The 25,317-nt window shown below is 38.2% G+C and overlaps 1 protein-coding gene across 10 annotated transcripts in view; it reads right to left on the reverse strand.

Moving 5' to 3' along the window:
- Window positions 1–25,317, reverse strand: part of OCA2 (OCA2 melanosomal transmembrane protein) — a 292,848-nt gene that overhangs the window by 133,028 nt on the left and 134,503 nt on the right. For 9 of the 10 annotated variants that reach the window (XM_029999138.2, XM_029999137.2, XM_029999140.2 and 6 more), the window contains 4 exons: window positions 24,164–24,291; window positions 19,483–19,542; window positions 18,814–18,918; window positions 6,236–6,329 (listed from right to left, as the gene is read on the reverse strand). In XM_029999138.2, coding sequence (XP_029854998.1) covers window positions 6,236–6,329; window positions 18,814–18,918; window positions 19,483–19,542; window positions 24,164–24,291 — 387 coding nt within the window. Of the gene's footprint in view, window positions 1–6,235; window positions 6,330–18,813; window positions 18,919–19,482; window positions 19,543–24,163; window positions 24,292–25,317 lie in introns of those variants that run through there. The other variant, XR_003921205.2, reaches the window with a different exon arrangement.

Raw genomic sequence — 25,317 nt, forward strand, 5'->3', positions numbered from 1 at the left:
ATTCTGTAATTTATGATAAACAAATGCAGAAAGCAAGTAAATAAAATTAAACAAAACTCTGCATATGCTTTGTAGGAGTCTCCAATGTCATCTCTGATCATGAGCCTATCTCTAATTTGCAGAACTTTATAGCATGCAGTTATTTTACACAGATTGAAAACCATTAATACAAGCATTTCAAATTCATCAGTAATGCAAGCATAGTAATCAAGTGATCTTGATGTTTGGTATAACTTATTTTTCTAAATCAATGTAAAATAGAATAGAAATCTACATATTACACATAGCTCTCTTCCTTTCCATTTTAAAATCTGTTTACCATCCAACTATAAATGCTCAACAGTACGGCTGAAACAGCATCCTTTACCCCACATACTTCATATTTCACCCTTAATAACATACATACATATATGCATGTCTGCCACAGCAACTCTTTTCAAGGTTAGAAAAATGTCCTTGCTGAGAAAAATCAACTAGGTTCAATATAGTTTGGGGTTTTTTCATATTAACTCAGTGTCTTAAAGCCAAGCAGGCCTCTGATATTGTCTTAATACAGACAAAGGTATGTCTGTCAAACGTACACATTCAGTTTTAAATGGGTTTATATTTTACATTCACAACTTTCTTCTGTGTATCTTCCATAACACAGAGGATTATCTTTGGTGATCTTAAAGATTAGAGAATCTCCTCTAGCTGCAGGGACTCTGGTAATGAGCCTGGCTCTCACACCAAGGACTTTACAGTGCTGCCGGGCTTTAAGAACTTCATACTGAAAAAGCATGAAGATGGCCCAGAGTTTGAATGTCATGAAAGAGCTAAGGAAAACAGCAGCTGGATTTTTATAGAAGGTTACAGATTCTGGCTGTTCCAGAAAAGAGCAAGAGGACATTTGGGGCACTCAAATATCAATAAAGAGAAAAGATTCTTTGTGCTTATATCCAATGATGCTGATCTTCATGCTAAAACAAAACCTGCAACTTTCAGTTAACACCTGAATGAGTTCTTCATTAAGAACAAGCACGTAGTACTGCCATTTAATGGACAGCAATTACAGCTTAAGTCCTTGTTACTCATTTCCATCCTTGCAAACATCATAGAAACGACGCAAAGTATACTCAGAAAGTGAATTAGATATTAGCGTAAGACATATGAAATACCTGCTGTATTTTGCTTCTAGATCTGTACAATTTAGAAGCATAATACTGCTAAAGACTGTGCTGAGGTTTTTAAAGGAAAACTGTGAGACATTTCCTAAATTTCGTTATTTGTTTTGCCTGCCTTTCAAAGTCAAGAGCAGCAATGTCCTTTTCCTTTTGAAAGATCTCAAGTCACTCTCATTCCTTACAACACGCCCCTTTGATTTTTATTATGAGTTTTATATCTATCAACAAAATACTTATCTAAATCAGGGCTGTCTCACCCACAAGACATAAAACTAAGCCTCAGGATTTCTCATCATTAAAAGACTCCTTTAGAAACAATAGGAACTTTCAATATCAGCGTCCCGGTTAAAATCAGGCTCAGGCAGGTATATTCTCTCCACTAAAACATTTTCCCACAGTTTCAATTACATGTTGTATACAACAAGTTCAAAACCAAAGCTGAATAGTGCTTCTCTTAAATAGCTGCTATACTTTTACATCATACATTCAGTTCTTGACAGGCTTTTTTTTTAATCTCTCAAATTGAGAAGTGTTATACAAATTTGATCTATTGTAACTATAAAACAACTTCAAAGGATCTACAGGTGTGATTTTTTTCATAATATTAATTACTATATATTCTATTTCATGGTTTTTGAAGGCTATCACTTTTCCCTCATATTGGTTGGTTTAGGAATATAAACAATATTTCCAGGTTTATATCTTCAGTGTGTCTGAAGCTTTTAAACCAGTTTAGAATTTTATTGAGCAGAATCAGCAGGAGTAATAAATGAGTGATACTCCACTGTGCAAGGCCCCATCTACATCAGGGACCTAAGGAGGGGTGCCAAGAGACAGAACAACTATAGCACTGGACCACTGAGAGAAATCCCATTGTTTAGCTACACTGTGATTGCACTCCTTTAATAGCTGTAATTAGCACAATGTCCTGTGGATAATGGATTTTATTCACACCTGGCTTTTGAGCCTGTAAGGTTAGAAGAAAAGTGCCAGCAGCTCCCTCCTCCTACCTCCTTTCTTGAAGTAAAGCCTACAACCAAGATTGTGTGGCCAGAATAACACAGCTGCATGCATCCTAGAGACTGCCTCTTTCTGCAGAATTGTGACAATGATGATTTTCAGGTATTGTCCTCCAGGAAAATATACAGAGAAGAAAAATAGTGCAAAACTATACACTGTTGAAAATATCCCCTTGGACCACAGCAACAGTCACTGCAGCAGAGAAATACTTTTTGCACTTTTCTATGCTAGTAACTGAGAACTCAGAAGGTAAGGACTTTCAAATATGAATTCAATCTTTTTTTTTTCCCTCTTCTTATTTTTTCTTCTTTTTTCAGAAACATACTTTTTATAAATCATGAAAAAAAGAGATAAAAAGACAAATAAACTCCAGCTCTTTAAATATCAAATGTACAAAACCCCTTCAAATAATATCTTAGCTATAACCTCTTCAGCTCAGTAAAGAATTTAGTTTTACACAATTAAACTGCCTTAACAGGTGGATTTCTGACTGTGCATTTATTCAAATTGAGTCGAATCCATATTTCATGTTATTTTAAAACTCATGAGCCAATAGAAACAGTGCAATTAAAGCTCCTTTTGTTCTGAAATTGCTGTAGCTAGCAATCTTCATTTGTCCCCCAAAATTTCAGGGCAGTATTCCCTAGACACTATTGGAATGTCTACATACAACTCAGTGCCAACAGGTACCACAATTCCATCATGTACTAGAATAGGAAGCATTAATGAATAAAATTTTATTCAATGTCCTCTTGTGCAAAACAAATACGGATGCAGATTCATCAGAATACCACAGAAAACAAGTGAAGTTACTTTATTGTTTGTTTCCTTTAGTTCCTTTTAAAATTCCTGTTTTCTTCCTCTTCAAAACATAAGGTCAAACATGGTCAAAACATAATTGAAATACTGGGGGATAGTACATAAAAAACACCATGAGCAACATGATTTTTCCAGCTATTTAGTCAGCCTGACCATTAATGCCCAGACAGATGTGAACTAATGGGGTCATTCAGCATTCAGAATTGAAAAACGAAAAGGCCCAAAGGCCCAAATTCATTTAACCTGTCTTTGGGCACCCCTCTCAGCTACTGAAGTTCTGCATGTGAGGGGCTCCGATGTGCTCTGCAGAGACTGTCTGGCAATTTCAGTGGATGAATAAATATCTGCCTCCCAGACGTGCTGGTCTCCCCGTCACCAAACAGGGAGCCTGGGACAGCCAGACACCTAATTTACAACTTAATTTAAGTTCTTAAAGACAGCTGGGACAAATATAAACCTATATTTCCAGAACCAGATCCACTGAAAAATAACCATATTTATTTCTTAACCATGTAAGATTGACCTGACCTCAGCATGAAAACTTCTGCCAGAAAAGAACTGGCAAACTCCGAGGAAGACCCAGATTTCAAAATCATGACCATGTCACCAGGAACTGCCTGTGGCCATCACTGTCTTTGGCTTCCTTGATTAAAAGAGAGAATTTTTCATCCCTTCTCATCTTCAGAGACACTTTTTACAGAGCAAGGAGCATCTATGCGATATTCAGTTACTCCTTATGTCTGAGCCCAATGCCATGAAAGACAGAAATTTAATAGCAGCAGCTCTCTTTTGGGAGACACTGCTGAAGATAACAACAATGTGGCGGTTATACTGGCAAAGGTGTCTTCATCTTGCTTGAGACTGACTCAACCCTTCTTTCATTTCCAGGACAACAGCTAAAACAATGAAGGAAAATTACTGTCTTTTCTGATCCTACCATCTTCCAAACCCATAGCTGCCTGTGCACTTTGTGACAGTAGAAAAACTTAATTGCGCCCACTGGAAATTTTTCAGGACAAAATGTTGCACGGCATTTTCCAAGATGGGCACAAATGCTGACGCTCCTTTCACAGACATGTAAGCATACAGCAGTGTTTACACTGAACCCCAGAAATGCTACCAAATTATCAGAATTGAAGTTTGCATTATGTAGTAAACAAATAAGCCTAAAATATGTAGTTATAATGTATTATTGCATCAGACTCTTCTACAAAATGTCTTGTTTACCAAGTTCCTTCTGTTGCATAGGCAGTGATAAGATCCAATCTTTTGCCTTAAGCACCAGGCAGAAATGATATAATTGTCATCTACCCCTTCCACAATGGGATTAGCCTACCTTGAGGATTCCTTCACACAACTTCAATGCTGATAAGACTTCTCTTTTGGAAATAATTTTTAAAGGCCATCAACACTTCCCTTTTTTAAAAAAAAGAAAAGCCCCTTTTCCTCCATTCTCGGGGGCTACGAGCTCCTTTAAAGCAAAAGCTTTTCCACACTTTTCATTCCCTAACAATAAGCTGCTGTCTATTAGCTTTTTGTTTTGACATAGGAAAGTCAGAAGCATATTAATTTTCAGGCTAACACTCCTATGAGACCTTTGCCAGTATACCTCAGCATATGCTCAGCTTTATCCTAATAGAGCACAGTTTGCAGAGTTTAAGTATTTGCTAATAATGACAATGATCTAACTTTTTATCCAAACATTTGTATGGAGCCTACCTGAATACCTGAGCACTCCCTATGGATCTCTAGTGCCTTTAATTCAAACAATTCCCATGGTACTGTTTATATTTTTACTTTTGTCTCCTACTGCATACACACAGAAGTCTCTGTTAAAATCCCGGCAGCCCTTCAATAAATCAAATTAAAGGTATTTGGCTTAAGATGATAACTGATACTTTAGGAAAAATCAGCTGAGACCTGTAAAGGCTCCAGGGCTGATGAAGTGCCTCCCACTCAGAATATGTCAGTGTAATCTGGCCAACTTTACATTCCTTATGCCTTTTTTTTTTTTTTAATCTGAAAGTTTAATGAAATCAGAGTATGTTCGGTGATTAGCAAATTGTGAAAAAGATGATATTTTTATGGAAAACATCTACATAAAGATATGCTGATTATTCAAAATCACTGGTTTTAAAGAGGAAGAGATTAAAATCACAATACAATGATGAGTAATGACGAGTACCAAAAGGTATTCCTCAAATGAATAACTGTTGTTTGGTATAAATTGTCCTGCCTTTGCAACATGCTCTTAAAATTCAATCTGTAAATTACATTATTGCAATCTTTGTTAGGTATTAAGGTCACTTCTACTAGCAATCACTTAGCTAAATAAACAAAACAGAACTTGTATTATACACAAAAGTGCTTTTAGTTTTAATCTCTGTAAAGTCAAGGAAACTATTTGGAGCATCATAGAGGGAGAGAAGGAGTGGATCCATGAAAGAACACCATTTTATCCATTTTAACTTTATTTAACCTAACTATCTAAATATTTAGGGATCAAAACACAGCCCAATACAACGTAATTAGCATTAAAATTCTCAGCACTAAAAAAATAATACTAACTAACAATACATACATGGTACATTTTCAATTAAAAAAAGCAAATAGAAGTAATGAAACCATCTGCTTGTTTTGTGCTAATGCACTGACAATACAAGAAATCCCAGTTAACACCAAGATGGGCACTAGGAGAATGGCTATTAGCTTTCATTATTGGAGGTACATTTTCCAAAGACTTCAAAAAGACTTTCCTTACAGTGACGAGTGCTAAATAGGTCAGCAAATGGATACTCAAACCATTTCTGCGAGCCAGCCAGAAAACCTCCCAGTGACTTCAGCAGACTTTGAATCAAGCCTTCAGATCTCAGCTATTATACATTTTCTGCATCTTTTCAATAAGCATTGATGGGTCTCTGTTCTGAAAGCTAAATGTATCTTTGTATTTTTTCTCACAAAAGATCAGAACCCTGTAAGCACCATCTGGACTGCTTCTTTGTGCGTCTGTACTTTATGCAGATATGGTCTTCAAACACAGACTGCAAAAATCCTATTGTAGCAGCAGACAGTGACTGGGATCCTTATCCAGGAGTCCTTTGAAGTCAAAAGGAGCTGGATCAGGCCCTCCCTATGCTTTGCATAATAATATCATTGAACCTATTGTGCCAGTTTATATATGCCATAATTGCAAAGCTATTACCTTATGTCAGCTTTCTCACATAAGCTCTTACCTCCAAGGCATGCACCCATGGCCAACGAGAAGATCAATGGTTTCATTGGCAAGTTAACATCAGGATCTTTACTCAGGTTGAGAAGCACAGGAATCTGTGGTTTAAGAAGAAAAGAGAGAGAGATTCAGGAGACATTATCCAACCAGCAGCACAATATAAATAAAATTCATTTAAGTAAACAACTTAAACCACAAGCAAGCCCAAAGAATAACTTGCAGGCTTTTTCTTTCTTTTTTTTTTTTTTTTTTTAATTAGTATCTTTGCATCATATTCTTGATCTGTGCTCACTTTTTCCCACTGACTGTGCTAGTCCCACAAGCCAAAGAGAAGGTATCGGCAACATTGGCCAAGCCTGGCACAGGTACTGCTAACAAAACTGAGGCTCTCTTAAGGTTATGAGTGCATCCCATTAGATCCTTCTAGTTCAACAGGGAACTGACAGTGACTATAAATCAATTCCCCCTCCATTTCTCAAAACCTAAAGGACAGAGCTGTATCCCCTCTTCTTGCTGGAGACAGCTGTAAGAGATGCCCAGACCTTCACAGTCAAGATGGCTGTAGATCATGTGTCACTAACTAAAAAATCCCTGAATCCTTGTTATAATCAAAAGCATCTGATCTCTTAGGGAAAAAGTGAGAAAGATCAATGTGGCAGGGTTCTGAATTCATAAGCAGAGCTGAGTTATTTTACTTTTTATTCTAATATTATACTTACCAGACAATGTAGATTTAGTTCACTGGGAAATATTTGCAAGTGTTATGAATTTCATTTAATCACTTTAACAATTAAAATAAAACCCCTGAAAAGTCAAGTGAGATTTGTAAGGAGACATAATAGACTTCATTAGACAATTGGTATAGAGCCCAAAAATACAGCAGGCAGGCTTTCTAGTAGCACTAGATCTCAGTCAGTAACACCCTTCAAAGCTAAACAACTTTCACCTTAGTTGGGAAAAACTGGTTTGAGTTCACCTTAATTGTGTAACCACATGGTTTGAAAGAAAGGTGTAATCAGTACCTGTAGAGAGAAGGTCTCTACAAGGCAAGGCAAGGGGAGAGGTGATAATGTTATTAACCTGTTTTTAACACATGCAGAGGTTTGTGGGACCAAAAGGGAAAGAAAAAGAACAAGCAAACATGGAACAGCAAGAGATCAAGCAGGAAGGGATTTGTGGAAATAACTGTGATATGCCTTAAAATTAATGCTTTCTCAGAGTCCAGGATTTTCAGTAGTGAATAGAGTTATGACTTTTAATCCTCCAATTTGTCATTTGAATGTATTTCACAGGTCCCCCTCAAGGGGTATATCTCAGAGATGGAACAGCTGCTTCCTGAAAAATGTTTTCACTTTGATGGCTGAGTGATGCTCACCTTTACTAACTGTGTGTGTTCTTTTGGTATGGAGCAATATATAGGCTTTATGAAGAATTACAACCCTTTCCCCATCCTTCCTGCCAGTGGTGCTAATCATCCCTCTTAAGTCCTCTAATTGATTAACCTAGATAAGTTAATGTCTAAACAATTATTGTTTAATTGTACATTGCCTGAAGTTGTCTATTTCTTTTTTAAAGCCTAAAGAAGGGTCAGCATGCCCAACATCTTGCCTGTTTTTTCACATGAAACAGTCACAAAAGATTTCATTTCTCCCCACAAACTTTGTTTCTCTCAAACCATGACTGCTACAACATGATATGCAATTCAAACTGGAGTTATATATATTTCAAAACAATGTTGTGTTTCAACATAAAACAAAATTTAAACACAAATACTGAAATCGCAGGATAAGCCATCTTGCTCAATCTAAATAAAGCAGTTTTTCCTACTATATAAGTTTGAAAACCAAAACCAATTATTTAGTTCCTCAGAGTTATCTGCAAGTATCCTGATGTACTACAGTAACTCACTTGTTGCAGGACACAACCCTGAACTGTGCAGACTAGCAACATCTGTTTAAATTAGACTCCTCCTTGTGTGTGTCCTGCCCAGCACAGAGAAGGTGGTTAGGCAGAGGAGATTAAAACGATAATCCTATTTTCTTGCTGTTGAGGTCAGTCCTAAAGCTGTTGACAGCCAGCTCCCAAGTGCAGAGCAAGTAATGCCTTTTTCACACCCCACCAGTGAGAACCATTGGAACTGTGAAGGACAGGGGAAGCAAGAAGCAAAACAGAGATCCCAGACAGAAAGTCCATGAGGTAATTCTTTGCTAAGTATTTGCAGCCACATATGCATAATAATCCCGTCAGAAAATTTGCTTCTCTGTTTAGTGAAGGAGCTCAGCCAGAGGAGCTCTCAGTGTCCCGTAAATCTCTATTGATTGAAGACACAGAAACCCCCTAGAAGAAAGCCACTGAGCAAAGTTTTCAACTCACTGTGTCTTCTTTTAAACACAAAGATACATGGCAGTTTTTCAAGAGAAGGTGTAACTGTGTAATGTGCTTGAATCTCCATTTCTGAATTTTTTTTAAACCCAACCAAGTATTTTAAGGGCCCAAATATGCACTTGACCCCATTGGTTTTATTGTTCTCTCCCTGACTTAGCATTGCTTTTCGTCCACTTAGAAATAGTGTGAATTCTTTTTAAAAGGCTTCATAATAACTAATCATCTGTGTTAAAATTATCATCAGTGATGTCATGCTCGTAAGTGCATTAACCGGCAGTAGGACTAGATCAGGAATCTCTGCTCCCGTAAATGTCTGGTTTTGTGGCAAGAGACAAAATATTGAAACATGCCTTAGCAATACATATTTGTGTACACTTAAATTTGAATGTCTCCCTTATTTAAATGAATTCATCTCTACCAGGGAATAATGGTTATAAGTCATAAAGGTAATGGAAGTCCTATGGAGCTCTGAGTTAGATTTAACATGCATATATCCTTTGTAAATAATAAGTATTTCTAACAAGGAATGCTGCACCATAAGTTTCAGTTTTGAATAACCAGATGAAAGATGAATACAAAACATTCAGTTGAATTTCTAGTGTTTCAGATAGAAATATTTAGTTGATCCATAATGTACACTAATTTTTTGCAAACATTATGGATTATCCTGTGTGGCAACTGCATGCCACAGAGTCTCCAAAAGTCACTTGCATCTAATTCTTTTGATCTAAAAGTAGGCATAAAGCAAATAGATTGTTCTAATTTCCATCCCAAGAATTCTTCCACTCAAAAGCCATGAAGAAATTAAGAAACTTGATCATCAGCAAGAACTTTTGAAGAGATGTTGCAAAGCAATTAAAGCCAATGGAGATTTCTCATTGCTTGAGTGCTTGCATTTTAAACAGATATGGATCAATGCACAGGGTCAGTTACAAAGAAACCTGCCTCTCTGTTTTCCCCCCAAACCACCTTTAACATTTTTTGTCACATTCATTCACGCAACTACGTGTTAGGCAACAATTTTGCACTATCAATATCTCAAACCTCAGCTTCATCTACTGTTATAATTAATCTGAGTGCTAAAAACAGAAATGCAAAATATAAAGGGGTTTGCAAAATATAAAGGAAGGAAACTTTTCACTTCAGTTTTCAATGTTTTTGAAAAACTGAATAGGTTTCTTGTCCTGGTTTCAGCTCTTTCTGATTCAAGCCATAAGCATTTACAATAGCACCAAAAGCACTCCAAAGTAGGATACTTTGCAAACTGTGGTATAGTTGGCTGTGATACATATTGTACAAATATCTTTGTCATATTGATCTAACTTGGAATGCAGATATTTTTCGTAGGTTTACAAAGTGCTGCCCCTCAACAGAGAAGAAACCAAAAGTTAAAGCCTATGAAGCCTCATGTTTCCTACATTATTCCCTCTTCAGATTATGTAAACAGCACCCTTATCAATATTAGAAGGAGAAAAATAATGTCTTATCAGGAAAACAGCTTTCATTTCTTATACCCTTTATTTCAACAGTCTTACCAGGATAAATCTGTTTGATTAGTTTCTTGAAAACTTGCCAATTTTGCTGGAAAGTTCGATATTGAAGCACCACACATTGCTGCTTGATTGGCAGGATTTAGATAAAATGAGTAATGTAGCTCAATAGAGCAAAGCCAAATCCTCCTCACCTACTCATTGTAAGACTATCTGCCTACAGGTATTAAAATAGAAAAACACGGCTGTAAGAAATACTGATTGTACCTGGAAAAAGGAGTGTCTTCAAAGACTTGATACAGAAAGGAGATAGCCATTAATCTTGATTCTGTATAGGGTGTTGTGTGTATTTTATATATAGGATGTAAGCTGATGCACAAAGAGCAATGCTAGTGTCTACAGATGTTGGCACATTTGTCTACATAACTATCCTAATCAAAATCCACCCTTGTGAAGAAAATTGTTTGTTTATACCATATACTGTGGAAGTACATAGTATATGTTACAAATATAAAAAGAATAAAAATGGAAATATATATATTTTCATCTTTCACACTGTTTTTAATCTTAAATCAGTATTGCAAGCTTTTTAAAAATGGAATGGGATTTTATCACTGTTATAATTTATCCACCTTCCCTAGAAAATATAATCTATAAACAATTAATAATATTAGAAATTAATTCAGACTCAGAAAATATGATTCTGCAGGACAGTGTATTTCTTCTTGTCTCTCTCAGCTCTCTAACATCCTGAAAACTTAAGCCAAATGAAACAATCAAAAAGAAAGGAAGCTCAATTTTTATTTTAAATTAAGGCTTTGAAAAAGAGAAAACAGAGATTTTTGACCAGAATTATATACACCAATTACTACTAAGATAAATTTCATAAAATACTGTTAGTTTTCTCATAACAATCCTTGCATTTATATTGCATTATGCAGTCCCTTTTTGTTAAAAGAGACAGGTAGTGATGTTTGCACCTCACAGTTCTGTTGTCAAATTAACAAAGGGGGCTCTACTTGACACCTCTCAAGCCCTGTTCCTTCCAGTCCTGTTTGTACAAAAGTGGAATGAAGAATCTTGAACATTTTGCTTTCACATCTCCTTTGGATGCAAAACCATGATCAAAGAGTTAACATTTTCACACCTTGCTGTCACAGCCTCTTTTCCAAGACTCCAAATTACCAAATAACAAGTTGAATCAAGACCTTTATCCTATTCACCTATTTTTACAATAAAACCTTCTCACGAGCATGGCATTCCACCAGTCATGGAGATGAAGAAGGAAGACCTCTTTTGAACCTGTGAAGACCTTCTTCTGAAATACAAACAGAAATGATGATTTAGCTTTACTAGCTGGACCCTGGTTATGCAGAGAGGAGACCAAAGAGGAGGGGCACTGGTCCTGCTCTATCAGTGAGCATCTCCTCCTGGGATGGCGGAAGACTCATAACGGACTGAAGGTCTCCCAGCTACTTCTGCTTCCGAAAGACAACACTTGTACAAGTAATCACAGCCCCCATTGTGCAAGAAGAGTAGCTTAGACAAGTTTATCCTACACCTGTGCAACGCAGTAGAAGACATCATGTCATATTGCCCATTTTGTCTATTTGTGCAAAATGAATATGAAACAGCAATTCACATCTTAATTTTAGAGATTCATTGCTGCTCTACACCATGTGATTTCACAGCACACACTTTGCTAAGAACTGCATGTGGTAAAGATGTCTTCTGTGAAAACTGCAGAGAATATGCATTAATAGAAAACAAACTATTTGTAGTTTCCTAAATTGTTGACAATTGGTCTGTCTCTGCAGACAGCTATGGCCCAGTCTTACACTTTTATCAAGCACTGAAATGCAGGACATCATAGAAAACACTGCTAGGGAAGAAGGCAAAGAAGATCCAAAAATAAAACTGGCACTAAGAACAGGAGATACATATGAAACATTCAGTACTGCAAATGAAAAGTCTCTGATAGTTTTAGAGGCAATAAATAGTGGGCCAAAAATTATCCGGTTTCTAACAAAGACCTGTCAGAGACTAAGTCACCTTGCCAGCCAGGTGGTTAATGGAAATTGTTTGTTACCCTATATAGAAATAGTATTTAAACTCAGCTAAAACGGGGATTTACTATTGCTATATTTTTAGTTCTGGTAATAAAAGAAAAATATAAACAGATGGCTCCAGCATATACAGCTGATAAAACATGTCAATTAAATTGAAGAGCATACTGGTAATAAAATCATGTCACCTAACATTCTAAGGGCAGAAATCCATGACTATTTAAATGACAATACTAGGAAAATGCAGACCTTAAAAACGAATAAGTCTGCCTGTCAAGGAATGTCATTGTGAGTTTAGCGTGTTGAAAAAGGAGGAGAAATATCAGAGGATTAACAGAGTGACACATAGAGCATCACTACATGATTCACCACATTTATTCTTCAGACAAAGAAAGCTGGATACCCAACATGAAAAAACCCTTGCTATTCAAGAAGTAAAATATGTGAGACTTAATAACTAAGCTCCTGGTTTATGAATTGTTTATGCACAGAACATTTTGTGGGTGTTTTTTAAGCAACTCCCACATGTACCTATATATTAGATTTCCTGCTGGCAACATAGTCTTCTACATGCAGTCAGAATTCATGGAGTTTCCCATAAAGTATGTTTCAAACTCAAATTTTAGACTCTGAAATTGTAAGGGACCAGTTGCATCAGCTGAATGTTCACAAGTCCATGGGCCTGATGGGATTCCTCCCAGAGTACTGAAGGAGCAACCAGATGTTATGGCAGGACCCCTCTTGATCATCCACCAAAGGCCTTGGGAGTCTGGGGAGGTCCCCGCTGACTGGAAGCTAGCCAGTGTTATTCCAATTTATGAAAAGGGCATGAGGGAAGACCCAGGGAACTACAGACCTGTTAGTCTAACCTCAGTTCCTGGAAAAATGGTGAGAAGATTATACTGTGTACTATTGCAAGGCATTTAAAGGACAATGCAATCATCAGGCAGAGTCAGAGTGGCTTCACAAAGGGAAAGTCCTTTTTAACTAATTTGATATCCTCCTATGGTAAGGTCACCTGCCTCGTGGATGAAGGGAAAGCAGTGGATGCAATTTTATTATTATTTTAGTAAAGCTTTTGATACTGTCCCTCACAGCATCCTTCTGGACAAGTTGTCTAACTATGAGATGAGCGGGTTCACAGTGCGCTGGGTGAAGAACTGGCTGAACGGCAGGGCTCAAAGGGTTGTAGTGAATGGGGCTACATCTGGCTGGCGACCGGTCACCAGCGGTGTTCCTCAGGGTTCAATTCTAGGGCCAGTTCTGTTCAATATCTTTATCAATGATCTGAATGCAGGAGTTGAATGCAACATTAGCAAGTTTGCTGACGATACCAAACTGGGAGGTGCTGTCTACATTCTCGAGGGACAAGAGGTTTTGCAGGGGGATCTAGATAGACTGGAACACTGTAAAATCGTCAACGGCATGAAATTTAACAAGAACAAATGCTAGATTTTTGCACCTGGGATGGAGTAATGCCAGGCACAGGTATAAATTGGGAGAGGAGTGGCTGGAGAGCAGCCCCGCGGAAAGGGATCTGGGGGTGCTGGTCGGCAGCAGGCTCAGTACGAGTCAGCCGTGTGCCGGGGCAGCCGAGAGGGCAAACCGCACCCTGGGGGGCATCAAACACAGCACGACCAGCCGCTCAAAAGAGGGGATTATCCCGCTGCATTCAGCGTTGGTGCGGCCTCACCTGGAGTACTGTGTGCAGTTCTGGGCCCCACAATTTAAGAAGGATGTGAGGGTACTTGAATGTGTCCAGAGGAGGGCAACAGAGCTGGTGAAAGGGCTGGAAGGAATGTCCTGTGAGGAGCGGCTGAGGACTTTGGGCTTGTCTGGTTCGGAGAAAAGGAGGCTGAGGGGTGACCTCACTGCTCTGTACAGCTTCCTGAGGAGGGGACGTGGAGAGGGAGGTGCTGATCCCTGCTCCCTGGGATCCAGTGATGGGACACGTGGGAATGGCTCAAAGCTGCACCAGGGGAGGTTCAGACTGGACATGAGGAAGCATTTCTTTACCAAGAGGGTGGTCAAACACTGGAACAGCTTTCCTAGAGAGGTGGTCGATGCCCCAAGCCTGTCAGTGTTTAAGAGGCATTTGGACAATGTCCTTAATAACATGCTTTAACTTGGTCAGCCCTGAATTGGCTGTTGGGCAGTTGGACTAGATGATCGTTGTAGGTCCCTTCCAACTGAAATAGTCTATTCTATGCTATAATTCTAAAATATTTTGCTATAGTACATTTTTTACATATCGACAAGAAATGATCGATTTTTCTGTCACTTGCAGACAGCTATCACAATTGCCAGGCATGCTTATGCAATGAAGTGCAATAAACACTCACTCATATAAACATCTATTTAATTAGGGAGCTGCATCTTCACTTTCCAATGCTTAAAGAGAAGGGAAATGTCCTGGGATTATGGTTCATCAAGCAAGTTTCAATCTCCTCATTTTGTTTTGGGGCAGCTCATGATCTTTGCATTCAGGACAAATTATATGAAACAAGCAATTGTGTGGCTCCAAGGCTTTACTTTAGTTCAACACAAACAGAATTTCACCAAGACAGAAACAGTAAATCAACCCACGATGAGCTAAGTGCCCTCAGAAACTGATTCCAGTGTTTACTGTACACAATTATCTTTCTACAGGATCCTCTGTAGCATAAAATTCTTGCTATGTTCTGAGCTCTTTGCAGAGATTTCAGTTTAGTGACCTCAGTACATGAATTCCAATAGGTACTGACATTTTTGATGGTGGGGTTATGCCAGATTTACTCTTGTCTAGAACAAAGAAGAATTTGACCAACAATGGTGTTGCACTGAAAATGTATTTTCAGGGTAAGGTGCTTCAAATAATAAATTAATCTGATTTTTGTAATTTCAGAATTTTTTAGTAAAGGAGAAGTCTTCTCCATGATGCTGGTGCTGAAGGCTGCTGAAAAGTATCAATGTGTTCAAAATGTTTCAACACATGAATATTTTGCACCTTAAAATATTTCCATTTAAAGTAACTGAAAATATTTAGATTTTGTTCTTAATACTGCAGATAATGTGTTGTGTTTATGTTTTAGGATAAGCAAGAATCCTAATTTGTCTGCACAGATACTCATAAACTCTTGAAAATGCTTAGATTTTCTTCTAGGAAACCATTTTCCTTATCTGTTTTCATTACTTCAATTCATAAAAGTTTATTTCCTAGAATTCTTTGTAATGCTGGCTCAGATATATTCATATTCTAATTACCTTTTTTAAATATTGATCTACAGCTTCCACTTTCCAATCCTGTTAAGGTAAGAATCAGTCAGCCTAAATTTTAATGCTGCCAAATCTGAAACTTAAAATAGACCAGTCAGCTTTATCCAAATACAGATAAAGTGAAATTTTTAGTCTCAAGATCCATTAATTAGGCATTCACATTTTTTCCATTTTTATTTTTTCTATATACAAAGCAAGTCATTATGAATCTGATTATCCCACTAGTACAAAGGAGCTGAAATGAAAATTTGGACAACCATACTTCAACTTGATTTGCTTTAAGGAAACACAGTATCACAGTTACAGAGCTATCTGCAGGTTTTTTTCTTTTTCTTCCCTCCGGCTACATGCCTTGTAAGCCAAGCCTCAGGCTATAGTGGAATTCCATATTTCTTCCATTTCTCAGGCAGGTCCTGGGTTAAAATACTCTACATATCAATTGTTTGGGCTACTTCTACATGAGCAAGTAACATGGTGTAATAAGATTGAAAGAGTTGGAGCAGAGTCTCTTCTTATCTATGTTGTCTTCAGTCCAGTGGGGTCTGTCACCTCACATTGGAACCCTTACTTCTGTCCACTCTCATGCCATATCTGAGTTACTAAACTGCGTGTGTGTAGCCCATCCCATCTCCCTGCTCCAAGTCTGGACAACACACACTGCATAGTGTTGCAGGGCATGAACAGAAAACCTTACCCAGCAACACAGAGGCAGCGTTGGGAACATCCCATGAATGAACAGATGCCTGTCTTCTTGCACCTCCCCACCCCTGAAGGAACAGAGCAGCATGACTTTCTAGACACCCTTGCCGTCACAGTAGTTTTGACCACAGTCAGCTGGAGGCTCACAACCAGAAGAGCTAGGACTGGCACAGCTATCTCATCCCTGGAATATGGGACAAAAATCACGGTATATTCACCTTTCTAATGCAGAAGAGACACCATTGGTGTCCCTGACTGTGAGCTGCCACCAAGCCTTTCATCATCTCTGCATGATATTTCAGGAATCCCTACCAGTGTACAAGTCAAACAAGCTGTCACCCTGTGAGCCTGGCTTCCCCTAACTTCTATTGGTCAGTGGCTAACTACCTTGGGGTGAGCAAATCCACTGTTGGCAGAGGTCTGATGCCATCCTCCAAACACTCTTTGCTCAGTCAGAACATACAGCTGATATCTATGAAACCACCCAGATTTTTTGTATCTCTGGGTTCAAAAAATGGAAGGAACTTGATGGGTCCCACAAACCTACCCAGTACCTGGTCCATCAAGTCTATGACTACAAAAATCACAAGAGACATGGCCCCATTGTCATGCAGACCTTTGTTCACGAATGAAGGAGACTTATGGAGCCCTGGAGGGACTCAATACATCTGTCTTCCATTATTATGAATGCAGGGTCAGCTGTGAAGCTGGAACCTTTTACCAGGAAAGGACAGGATCATTCATGGCTACATCATAATAGGTGCCCCATACTGCTATATCACTAGGGCATATGCAACCAAACTCACATATAGAAGAGTGTCAGTATGATCTTCTGAGTACACACTTGGGGTTGACCTCCAAGCTGTTGCTCCCACAGGGTAACTGTGAATGTGTGAGTGAGCTATGTGGCTGAATAAGTGAATTTGCTGTGTGGATGGTTATCTGCTATTAATAATTACAGCTTGATTCTGTAAACAGCAAGTCAATAAATAAAAGGAGATCTAAGAAATACCTGTTGCACTGTGTGTTTATTACACACGCACACTCAGACCCCGATCAGTGAAAAGCCATTCTACAAAAGAGTTGGGCTCAATATATGTTATACTCCTCATCAGTAGTTCGTAACTTTGACATATATAGTGATAAATAGCCTTCCAAAACAAAATATTGCTTGTTTTAACAGTAGGAACCAAGTGCCAAAGAAACAAAAATAATTTTAAATTAAAGTTTATACAATCTTACATAAGAACTTGGGACTTAGTTACTTAGGAATTTGCTGTAAATATTTTCTAATGTAGAATGACAAAGACCAAAGTGCAAGCCCATTCACTGAGCTAGGTGGTGCTAGGTGTTGACTTTAGTCTGCCATGTAACACTTTAACATCTTAACACCTCAGCTAATGACTGCTTTTGCATAGGTGAGAACGTGCCTGCATTTTTCTTTCTTCCTGCCTCCTCTCTCTGCCTATTTTTAAAGAAAAAAAATTGTAGCAGTCTCTTAGGTTCAGCCCAGAACAGAATGAAAAAGATACACATTTTAAATGTCTAAAATGTTGGCAAGGATCCTTTCCTGCCCATCTGTATTTCCCTCCCTCAAAGATACAAAACAAGTGGTCTTCAGGCATCCCAAAAGATTCTTGCATTTCAGTCCCATTCCACAAAAGATACTCCTTTAAAAGAGGGTTCCTCTCAAAACCTGTAAAAGACCTTTTGGTCCATGTGCATACAAGTGCTTTTTGGTATTGCTCCAAGCCAGTTTTCATAGACTAGCTGGATATGAGGCTAAACTTAAGATTTCTGCATTATTGCTTAATACTCCTCAAGTGTTTGCTGGGAGGTGACTCATCCTGAACCAATCTTTCCCTTCATGCCTATGGGTTGCAGTCTGTTGTTATTAAATCAGTATCATTCCACAGGAAACACCACAGTAATCAAACCAAAATACCATATTAACATGTAATTATAGAGCAGTTGCAAACTTGTCCAATCTGTCATATGCCCCATAAGAAGTGTCTTAAACCTTGACACAGGTTAAGGGTGGACATGACAATCCAATAACAATGCAAGAAAAAAGGCGCAGAAAAACTATACTTAGCTGAGAACAAGCTGTAACAATGAATCATTCCAATGGTATAATGAAGGGATTATTGCACTTTAAACAGAGAATTTGATTGAATAAACCTATCTGATCATGCCCTAATTTGTTATAATTTGATACTTTTCTGATATTAAAACTCAGCTGCTGATAAGCATTTGTTATGCTTAACATTATTTGCTGGGTTTAAAACTAATTACGTAAGTAAGGTAGCAATAAAAGGTCCAGGTGTTAAAAAAGCAGTAGTGTAACTACGCAGCACATAGAGCGAAAACATCAATAGCAGCAGATAGACAGTGACAGTTTCCATCACAAAGACAATTTTACTTTTCAGCTACGGATGTGGATATAAGAGGGAAAGTGCAAAAATGCAGCCAAAACAGTGCCTCTAGTTCCACAGCTAACTGTGGCTGCTAGCAGCAATGGCCAGTTAGATGCCTAAATGGTATGAATAAGCTTGTAATAATGATTCAGTCTCAGGGGATAAAGTAAACTACACAGCAGAGACAAAAAAAAAGCAAATCATAATCAGCAAGTTCAGCTCACTTGTCAGTACCAGGAGGAGGATGTGCAAGTGCCACACAGACCCTACCATTGTAGCTGTGAAGGGGATATTGTCGATCACGGAGGAGGCCAAGGCAGACACCCAGAGCACTAAAATGATGGCCACTGCCAAGCGCTGGTCCTCAGGAACCACCTGGAATTGTGAGAGTTCAAATTACAACTTCGATGAGATCAGTGTTGCTCTGTGTGTCCCCCCCCAGCATAACTGCACATTCCTCACAGTTCTAATTTATCAACATTTATTATTCCCTTAGGCTCTGAGATAGGAAAAGCATCTTAAAGAAAATAGCCCAACATTTAGTAACACAATTACCATTCTTTTTCCAAGAAAATTTGAACAAATAGAAATGCAAAGACCGATATTTCTAATACTCAGATTTCACACAAGAAATACACTGCACAACTGTGAATTTTCACTTTTAACTGTTTATACTTTTTTCACCTTTGTATTTTTTGGTTTTTTAGACTACAGAAAAGGCTTCCCTTTTGCATTTGTGGCTATGTTTATTCTGGCTGTGGACAAGATACATACATATTAAATATCACCCATGCCAAAGTATGACATGCTTTCTTGATATTGCTGATGAAGGAATGCAATCATTAACATCAAATTCAGAATGAAAGTATTATTCATTATTCTATTGGAGTAAAATTATTCTCCTTACTTGTTAAAAAACTATAAATATTTTAAACATACCTTTATTAACAAAGCTGTCTGCTCTCCTATATAGTCTATTAAGTGCAGATGAGCCAAAGCCTAAAAACCAATAAAAAACCTGATATCAACTGGTGAAGTACCTGATGCAGTTACATTTCTTTCAGTGGATGTAAGAAAACACAACAATTCTTTCCCATTCACAAAATACTGATATTCATCTCCTGTAGCTTCTACAGCAACTTTGCAATTGGTAGAAAGAAAAGACACGGCAGAAATTGGTAGCTGTATCTGCAGAAGTGGGTTGGCTGTGCTGGAATGACTGGTAGGATTACTTGAGATTGGGGGGCACAGGAATCAGACAACGGCTGAAATTTAAAAATTACATTCTTCAGTGGATACATGTTTTCTGAACATCTGAACACAACTGATTTTAAACAAACTTCTCCAAAACCAGAATATAGATAGAAGTATATCATATGTTTAAAAGGTCAGATGAAATCAGGCATCTTGTGCTCAGTCTCAGATGAAGAAATAGGAAAACAAAATACATGTTTCTGTTAAACAGCTTTCTCAGACCCATAAAAAACCAACAGTACCCATCTGCTAAAACCAGGCCAGAGATCTTGGGTGAATGGAAATTGGCACAGAGGCAGCAGCACCTGAAAGGCAGGAAGGAAAACCAGCTCTTCGATGCCCAAGTCAGGCACCCCAACCAAGGAGGCGAGCCCTGTAAGCGGTGGACCTGGGGACAGCCTGGACCAGAGTGCTCTGTCCTCCCTGTGAGAGCCATTCCCATTTGTGCAGGATACTTAGAGAGCATCCCATACAACCACGGTTATTACCATGGATGAAAAGACATAGGAAGACTCCAGCCTAGTGGTGATGGCTCTGATCTCTGCTTGGGCAGGCAGGAGAATACAAGCTGAGTCCTCACACCCCAGGAGAATGATCTGTTCCCTCAAACCACAGGGTAAAAGGGTGATTTTAAATCATGAGAGCTAGCCTTTAATTCACTTTGGTTTAGTTTTCTTTTCTTACAGGTGTCCAGAATGAAGTACTATTTTGATGTTGAATAAGGTATATCTATTTTATGACTTTTCGGTTTCTCAGGGGAGAAAAGTCACAGCATTTTTGGCTCAGCCTGGACCAAGCTGGTTGGCTAACTTTCATTTTTTTCTTCCATGACAAAGAATCAGTCAGCTGCAATGCCTCACTTACTGACTCCATTCCCACACAGAGCCGCGGAAGTCAGTATTCACACAACACAACTCCGTATAACCTGCACACGTGGCACTCAGACGGAGTCCTTCAGAGACATCAGCTGAAAAAACCCCATTCAACTCGCATGCTGTCAAATTCCATGACAGAGATGGACAAATATCCTAACAGGCACCGAGTGGTGTGGGTTAAGACACAGTAATCTCAGAGTGACAAAAGGGCTGTCATTCAGACCATCAATTCCCATACCTGCAGCTCATTCAGGTGGCAGCTGAATGCTAGTCATTTTGGATATCACCACATATTAAATTTGGCCCAGAAATTATACTTTCTTTTAACAATGCACTGCACATTTAAAGATGCAGCACGCAGAAAACAAGTGATAAGATTTTTAAATACATACGCATATCCCTTAACATTAAAAAAAAGGACATTTTTTCATTACTTTAACTTCCCAGGAGAAAGTTTCCTAAGAAATGAATTCTTGTTGGTAAACTTAAGATACCATTTTCATTCTAAGTTATCTGTGTAGCTTTATCAACTCAAAGGTTATGACGGTGACTTTTTAAATGTATGTAAAAGCAATATTCTTAATGAACAATAACACTTTTTCTGCAATTGCTTTTTGTTCACACTTCAAAATAAACTTTTTAACACATAGTTGTCAGCGATTAAAGCCCAGAATTACATTCAGTTAACATTGCTGCCTTATTACTTAATTATCTATTAACAGAACATATGACTTTTCATATGACTTGAAATTTGTTCTGGAATCCAGACATGGTACTACAGAAGAGATATTCGGGAGAGGGGGAAGGGAGTGAAGGACGCACACATCCCTTCTGCAAGACAGTCAGTCTGCAGGTAGCCCATCACATTAGAGATGATGACAGTACTAATCACACAATCAACTTTAGGATGTCTCTACGATATCCAGGCCAATTGCCTGCAAGCACCTAAGTGAAAGTCAGCAATTAGCACCCTGCTACTGGCCTCCCCTGGGTGTTAACTGCACAGAGTGTCTCCTGGATCTTCCTGTGTCTTCTAAGAGGAATAAGTATTACTACACTAATTGGTGTCTTCAAGCATATTAGTTCCCGTCTGACAGCTCAAAATAGAGTTTTACTGCAGAAAAAAATCATGTGCCCTTTTAAATCAAAGTTTAATTTATGCACAAAAATTTGCATTAAACCCTCTTATGGACAGTATGTCATGATGATTGTTGCAGATAAACTCTGCCTGAAGGGATTAAGGTAAAATGTCAATTTTGACTATAAAAGTGAGCAAAGTACTGTATCCCTGAGATGCATAGGAACTTATATCACGGAGACAGAAGAAACAGAAAGATTTTATAGCCTGTAACAGCGACTTGCGAACAAGAACTAAAAAGACCATTGTAGAGACGAATTACCCGAAGGACACAATATAAAACAAGAGAGCTCCAGAGGATTTCCAATTTTTTCATTGCAAAATATCTACCAGACTGGACGGATGAGCACCCAAAGGCAGAACCTCCAAGAGTTCCCCTGTGGCCCTGGAACTCAAATCACATTTTCCAAAATGACTTGCAGCTTAAGTCCCACACAGGTTTTTAAATGTTCCTTGTAATACGAAAGGGAACATTTATAGCAACAGGAAATAACTTCAGACTGGGAACCATCCAAGGTGAAGGATCACCAAGGGTGAAGAATATGAGCTGACAACTGCTGAATGCCTAGATCGTGGAAAGATTTCTTATACTTCAATGCATATCTTTGTTTTGACTTGTTTCTTCTTGACGTTGTTAACCTAAAGCAAAGAAAAATGCCTTGGCAAAGACTGTCATCTCCTGCTAATCCAAAGGGCCATAGATTCAGATCAAAATTAGCAGTGATGATACTTAGAACATTTTTCTCATTCATTTATGGGGAAGAATTTAACCTCTCCCATTTTTTTCTTGATTATGTGTACAAGTTTCTTTCATGACCTTAAAGTGCTGCTGTTCTATAGAGCCAGGAAAAATATTTTTTCATTAGCAAACTATTCACTGGTGACCTGAGAAACCATAAAAATGAAGTTCAGTAAATTACAACAGTCGTATCCAAAGTCTGGCAGTAAATGACAAATAATTTCCTGTGTGTTTTACTATGTTATTGTGCCGTCACACAGCACTCAAATCAAAACCATTCAATCCAAGCTAAACCAATAAATACATCAGGGAATGCAACTAATAAACTGTTGCAGCAGCAGCAGGCAAAATAAACATGGCTTCAATATAGGTTTCCTGTAAGAGCTAAAAAATGCAAGGATATATAGAGCCTGATAACATAGAGAACTAAAAATTGCCTGTACTAATGGCTGTACAATAAATCAACATTTCCTGATGAATTTTAGACCTAGTAGCTCACAAACAAGCCTCCTAATGATAATCAGAGTTTCCATTCATCTTCTCAGAGGTTACCAGATTTTGACTTCCAGTTTGGCATTAAAGAGATAGTTGAATTATTTGCTGTTTGTATTTGCTTCAAATTTTGTCCCTGTTACTGTTGGGAATTTTTTTTTTTTTAATAGATCCTAATTTACAAATTCTTGGGCTCTTTGCAATTACTGGCAGGAGGAGGGGAAGGAAGGAAGGAGGCTGTGCAAGCAAATTTGTTATTACGGGCTTTTCCCAGGCTGCTCACTCAGACAATTCACTAGCCATGGCAGTGCCAGTGGTCACTTGGGTTTTGTCAGTCACATTTCTACAACATTATTACATCATCTAAACCCAACAAATAACAACTGAAAAATACCAAGCATTCTAGAAGACTAATTAACAAGTAAATGTGAGTACGCATACAAAGAAATATCCAAACGTTTGGGGTAAAAATAAATCCTCTCAGGCTATACCAAAGCATCAAACAGTAAATAAAATGGGATACAAACATGAGTGGACTGTTTCTAATAGTCAAGCAGACAAACAGAAAGAAACTACATGGCAAGATATCCAGGCATTTCAAGTACCAAATATCTGTTTAAATTACAATTGCAAACTGAAATTCAGTGATATTATCCTTTCAAACCATACTCTCATGAAATCTCTTAGGCCATTTAGTAGCCAGCATGTAGCAGACAGAATTAGGAACATTTTTCAACTCTGGTTTATTCTTGTCCTTTTATTTTTCCTATCACTGGTCTAAATAATTGCAAAACAAATACATAAATATGTATAAGCTATCTGCACACATAGACTGCCAACAAACCTGGAAACTAAAATTCCACTTATATGAAAATGATTGTGTCAGATATATTCTGCAAATGCAGCAGGAGAGAGAGTGAGACCAAGCTTACAGCAAAAAATTAGATACCAGAGATCCAGCCTACTTCCACCACTCTGCAATTTCTCTCTGTACTACCGTGACTACACTCAATCTACAATATTCCAGTGGGATTGAATCTGCAGGAGGCCTCTGCCCAGGAACATAATTCACATTTTAAATCAGTTGTAACTCTTCAGGCTTTAGAAATCAGAGTATCTTACCTCCATGAGAACAAACAACGCTGCAAAGAAAAGAAGGGTTGCCCACTCAACTCTGTTCAAAATCATCTCAAAATCATGGATGTCTGCTAGCACTAGCAGCCAAATGGCTCCCAAGATGGCAATCCAGCCTGCATGAGAAAAAGAGAGAACAACACTTCACAGACTTGTTAAGTGCTACCAATGTAAAAGTTACCGTATTGCAATTTTCAAAACTTTTTGCCACACTTTTGCTCTGCCTCTGTAACAGGGAAAGATCACAGGTACTGCAGGACAAATGGTCTCTGCTTTCAAATTAAAATAAATTAGAAAAGAGAAAAAAGCAAATAAGGCACATTTGGGTTACCCCCAATAATAAATGGGTTTTAATCACAGAGAAACCTCTAGGTGTTTAGGAGGTAGACTGGAGGATTCTGCAGCTCCCGAAAGGCTGGCTGCACCCCAGGGCCTTGAAGACCCACTGTCTACCTGCTCTAGAAGATAAACAGAGGAAAAGAAAATCTCTTAAAACAGAAAAGGGAGTGACATTAAATAGCAAACCAGGATCTCTCCAGACAGGATCCCTTTATACATCCTGAAGTGTTTTGAGGCACATATTTAGGTAACTGATTGAGAGAAAATGCAAATTAAATGCACAATCAGCCAGAGAACCTAATCAGCAAATCTCCTGTCCGAGCAAGGCTCACTTTCTCTCTGCACAGTTAAAATGTTTTCTGGAGCTCTTTGATTCCTCTGGCACATTTATCTTAAACAATAGAATGGGATTTCAGAGGTGAAACAAAAGGGGTTTGGGTGGTTCTTTCCTCAGAATGATGATCCTTTTTCTGTCTTCTCTATTTTTTTCCTAAATAGCAGATGACTCTTTTTTGATACTGAAAAACTAAGATACATAATTTAAGGGTTTTTTAATGGCATGGAAATAAAGCCTTCCACCTCTTCAAGTTATTTCTCTCTTTGTTTTGACTATTTCATACACCTCATCCTATTTCATATATTCACAGTCAGAAAGTGATGGATTCACAGAATTGCAGAAAAAGTGAGGAAGAAAGAAGAATAACAATCTTTGCTGGCAAACAGCTTTAAGTCACAAACTTATAATCAAATACCAAATGTGACTTAGGGACAACCGGCCCCTGCTGCAAAGTAGATAGATGAAT

Source organism: Aquila chrysaetos, chromosome 23, assembly GCF_900496995.4.
Source record: "Aquila chrysaetos chrysaetos chromosome 23, bAquChr1.4, whole genome shotgun sequence".
NCBI classification, from domain to species: domain Eukaryota; kingdom Metazoa; phylum Chordata; class Aves; order Accipitriformes; family Accipitridae; genus Aquila; species Aquila chrysaetos.